A 4,950-nucleotide genomic window follows, 5' to 3' on the forward strand; every position below is an offset into this window, starting at 1 on the left:
AAGAGCAGAGGACTGGCTCCTGGGGACAGACAGGCTCTGTTGCTTCTCCTCATCGGTCATGGCTTAGCATGGTTCCTCCCCACAAGTCCTCAGTAAACAAAGAACTCGCAAAAACCCAAGTTACTACCTTTAAACTCTGTTGGATAAGGGGAGCTTTTCCATAGCTTGGACTGAGAACCTATGCTCTAGAAGTGCTATTCTGAATAGATTGTACGAAGGGAGTGGGTGCAGAAGACAAAATGGCTAAAATGAAAATGGGAGCCACCGGTCTCCATCTGCAGCTACAACTCAAGATGTCTACAGATGTGGTCAGTGTGACATATGCAGGTGGGAGGGACAGAGGGACAAGACGGGCAGGGAGGGTGCTCCTGGGGACAGTATCCTCCCTGCTGGCCTTCACTTCTTGGCTTTGCCCTGGGCGGCCACAGCTTCCATGGCTTTGCGCACCGTCTCTTCATCCCCCAGGAACTGCATGGGCTTGATAGGCTTCAAGTTCTTGTCCAATTCATAGACAATGGGAATACCAGTCGGCAGGTTCAGCTCCATGATAGCCTCTTCAGAGAGACCTGAAAACATCCACCATCATCAGCCACACAAGACATAAATCCACATCACCCCTCCAGGTTTACTCTTTGTCCTCCAGGGGACAAAGGACTTTGACAGAAATTAAAATAAGACACCCTTTCTGATCTTTATAGTCATTCTGAACCCAGGGAATGGCCCCCGCCATACTTATTTCTCAGCCATTAAACTGAAAAGCAAGAAAAGGTATACAAGATACACCACCAACAAACTACAGCAAGGTGTATGGCCAGGTATCTATCTACCAAAGTGAGGTCTAGAAGCCCACAGTGAAGCAAGACTGTACACATCTCAAATATTCCATATAGTCCATCCAACCAAAAATTAGCACACACAGGCCTCTAGGTCCTCAGGGAGGAAACAATTTAAGATGCAAATTGAGATTCATGTGTAAAGTTGTGCCTGGTTGTGACTAAGGAGAATATTTTATATGTGTTTTCCTTTTTTTTTTTTAAGAGACAAAGTCTTACTCCCAGGCTAGAATGTAGTGGCACAATCGTACCTCACTATAACCTCCAACTGCTGGGCTCAAGCAATCTCCCGCCTCAGCCTCCTGAGTAGCTGGGACTACAGGTGAGCATCACCACATCAAGCTAATTTTTCATTTTTCTTTTCTTTTTTTCTCTTGAGACACAGTCTTGCTCTGTCGCCCAGGCTGGAGTGCAGTGATGCGATCTCGACTCACTGCAACCTCTGCCTCCCTGGTTCATGCCATTCTCCTGCCTCAGCCTCCTGCGTAGCTGGAACTACAGGCGCTCGCCACCACACCCCGCTTGTATTTTTAGTAGAGATGGGGTTTCACCGTGTTAGCCAGGATGGTCTCGATCTCCTGACCTCGTGATCCGCCCGTCTCGGCCTCCCAAAGTGCTGGGATTACAGGCTTGAGCCACCGCGCCCGGCCTGTACATGCAATTTTTAAAGAGACAGGGCCTCAGAATGTCACCCAGGATGGAACGCAGTGGTGCAGTCATAACTTACTGCAGCCTCAAACTCCTGGACTCAGGTAATTCCCCCCCATCATTCCCCTGAGTAGCTGGGACTACAGGCACGTACCACCATGCCTGGCTAATTTTTTTTGTAGAGACCAGGTCTTGCTATGTTGCCCAGGCCAGTCTCAAACTCCTGGCCTCAACTGATCTCAGCCTCCCAAGTGCTGGGATTACAGGTGTGTGCCGCTGTGCTAGCCAAAATGACCAGCTTCTGGTCTAGGATTCTGGACAGGTTAGGAAAGTAACACTCCACCAGCCTCTTGGAGATGAAATTACTCAACGTTATTGTGTAGGTCAAATGAAAATCTAAAATTGAAAAGCAAGATGCTTGAAAGTATTTAAATCTTAGAACCTTGATTTGCTTGAACTAGTAATATCCATCCCAGCCCCAGTACCAAGTGGTATGACATTTGGTGCTTTTTACATGTTTCTTTGGGCCTGTTTCCTCTTCCTTAAACAGGAGTTACCAGCCCTTTCATGGGTTGATTAGAGCTAACGTATGTAATATCCCTCATCCAGTGGGTGGCAGAGGAGCATTAGGAGCTCAACAGATGGAGGGTGTTACTTGCTTCCACCAGAAGGAAAAGGGAATGTTCTTTCTCCAGCTTTATGGGATTTCTTGTATTCCAGTGATCTTTTCAAAGGAGAGAGAAGGCAATTGTGTTTATAATGTAATTATACACCTTTCCACTGCACTAAGTCACTTTTTGAGGTCATCTTTTAAGTTTTCAAGTTGGTAACAGTAAACCGTTAAAAAATTCTGAGGCCTGCATGGTCACACCTGTAATCACAGCACTTTGGAAGGCCAAAACTGGTTCGAGACCAGCCTGGGCAACTTGGCAAAAACCCGTCTCTACTAAAAATACAGAAATTAAGCAGGCATCGCGGCACAAGCCTGTGGTCCCAGCTACTTGGGAGGCTGAGGCGAGAGGATTGCTTGAACCCTGGAGGCAGAGGCTGCAGTGAGCTGAGATTATGCCACTGCACTGAAGTTTGGGCAGCAGAGCGAGGCTGTCTCAAAAAGAGAAAAAAAAACCCAGCAGACTTTATTTACTCTAAAGAGGATACAATGGAGTTTCAGAATGTGACTTTCCAGTCAGGGGAGCACCAAGCAAGAGCTGCAGGGGGCAACATGAATGGAGGGCTTGCCCAGGAGGGCCTCCCACCGCCACCTCAGCTCACCAGGCTGACATGAAAAGCCCAGGGAGATGTGTCATTTTTGGACCAACCATGTAAAGTTGTGACTGGGTGTCCTAAAACAAACTGCCACACAAGGACTAGGGTAGTGGGAGACATTTCAAGTTAAATGCTAAGGTTTCCTCAGATAAGCTCTTCCACATCACACAAGAAACTATTGCACATCACTCCTTTATTATACTGATCTGGAAAAAGGATTTAGTACAGTTATGCTCAAATGAACACTGGACCCATGTGGCAGAGCCAAGCAACTAGAACACGATTCGGAAATCAGTGAAAGACACTTGGACAGGACCAAGGGGCGTTTCACTGCCATGAAACAAGGCAGGAAGGGATTCTGACACACAGAGCAGGAAGCACTCCTGCCCCTCAGAGGTCAAGGAACTGATCCCATACTGGTATGAGGAACAGCTTATTTTCTGATGACCACCTGTGGGACTATTCCAACCGCCACAAGAAACCCCAGAAGGGTTACTGTTTTGTATTATTTATATATACTATACTTTTTTAATAAAAGTAAATGTAACACATAACTAAATTCAGGATTGATCCCAAACTTCTAGAGCCAGCTCCTCTGGTGTCAGTGAGGAAACAGTTGTCATATCACCATGCAGGTTACATTCATCCTCCACTGGAATGACTAGAGCTCCCAGGCAGTGGCCTGACTGCATAAGAGCAGAGGACTGGCTCCTGGGGACAGACAGGCTCTGTTGCTTCTCCTCATCGGTCATGGCTTAGCATGGTTCCTCCCCACAAGTCCTCAGTAAACAAAGAACTCGCAAAAACCCAAGTTACTACCTTTAAACTCTGTTGGATAAGGGGAGCTTTTCCATAGCTTGGACTGAGAACCTATGCTCTAGAAGTGCTATTCTGAATAGATTGTACGAAGGGAGTGGGTGCAGAAGACAAAATGGCTAAAATGAAAATGGGAGCCACCGGTCTCCATCTGCAGCTACAACTCAAGATGTCTACAGATGTGGTCAGTGTGACATATGCAGGTGGGAGGGACAGAGGGACAAGACGGGCAGGGAGGGTGCTCCTGGGGACAGTATCCTCCCTGCTGGCCTTCACTTCTTGGCTTTGCCCTGGGCGGCCACAGCTTCCATGGCTTTGCGCACCGTCTCTTCATCCCCCAGGAACTGCATGGGCTTGATAGGCTTCAAGTTCTTGTCCAATTCATAGACAATGGGAATACCAGTCGGCAGGTTCAGCTCCATGATAGCCTCTTCAGAGAGACCTGAAAACATCCACCATCATCAGCCACACAAGACATAAATCCACATCACCCCTCCAGGTTTACTCTTTGTCCTCCAGGGGACAAAGGACTTTGACAGAAATTAAAATAAGACACCCTTTCTGATCTTTATAGTCATTCTGAACCCAGGGAATGGCCCCCGCCATACTTATTTCTCAGCCATTAAACTGAAAAGCAAGAAAAGGTATACAAGATACACCACCAACAAACTACAGCAAGGTGTATGGCCAGGTATCTATCTACCAAAGTGAGGTCTAGAAGCCCACAGTGAAGCAAGACTGTACACATCTCAAATATTCCATATAGTCCATCCAACCAAAAATTAGCACACACAGGCCTCTAGGTCCTCAGGGAGGAAACAATTTAAGATGCAAATTGAGATTCATGTGTAAAGTTGTGCCTGGTTGTGACTAAGGAGAATATTTTATATGTGTTTTCCTTTTTTTTTTTTAAGAGACAAAGTCTTACTCCCAGGCTAGAATGTAGTGGCACAATCGTACCTCACTATAACCTCCAACTGCTGGGCTCAAGCAATCTCCCGCCTCAGCCTCCTGAGTAGCTGGGACTACAGGTGAGCATCACCACATCAAGCTAATTTTTCATTTTTCTTTTCTTTTTTTCTCTTGAGACACAGTCTTGCTCTGTCGCCCAGGCTGGAGTGCAGTGATGCGATCTCGACTCACTGCAACCTCTGCCTCCCTGGTTCATGCCATTCTCCTGCCTCAGCCTCCTGCGTAGCTGGAACTACAGGCGCTCGCCACCACACCCCGCTTGTATTTTTAGTAGAGATGGGGTTTCACCGTGTTAGCCAGGATGGTCTCAATCTGACCTTGTGATCCGCCCGTCTCGGCCTCCCAAAGTGCTGGGATTACAGGCTTGAGCCACCGCGCCCGGCCTGTACATGCAATTTTTAAAGAGACAGGGCCT

General features: G+C 47.3%; 1 protein-coding gene across 1 annotated transcript in view; it reads right to left on the reverse strand.

Annotated features, from left to right (window-relative positions):
- Positions 1 to 2,923: 2,923 nt before the first annotated feature.
- Positions 2,924 to 4,950, reverse strand: part of PGAM1 (phosphoglycerate mutase 1 (brain)) — a 13,876-nt gene continuing 11,849 nt past the window's right edge. The window contains exon 4 of the mRNA XM_011951195.1: positions 2,924 to 4,005. Within this exon, the coding sequence (XP_011806585.1) occupies positions 3,836 to 4,005 (170 nt within the window). The 3' untranslated portion in view covers positions 2,924 to 3,835. The remainder of the gene's footprint in view (positions 4,006 to 4,950) is intronic.

Source organism: Colobus angolensis, unplaced genomic scaffold (genome assembly GCF_000951035.1).
Source record: "Colobus angolensis palliatus isolate OR3802 unplaced genomic scaffold, Cang.pa_1.0 Scaffold316, whole genome shotgun sequence".
NCBI lineage: Eukaryota > Metazoa > Chordata > Mammalia > Primates > Cercopithecidae > Colobus > Colobus angolensis.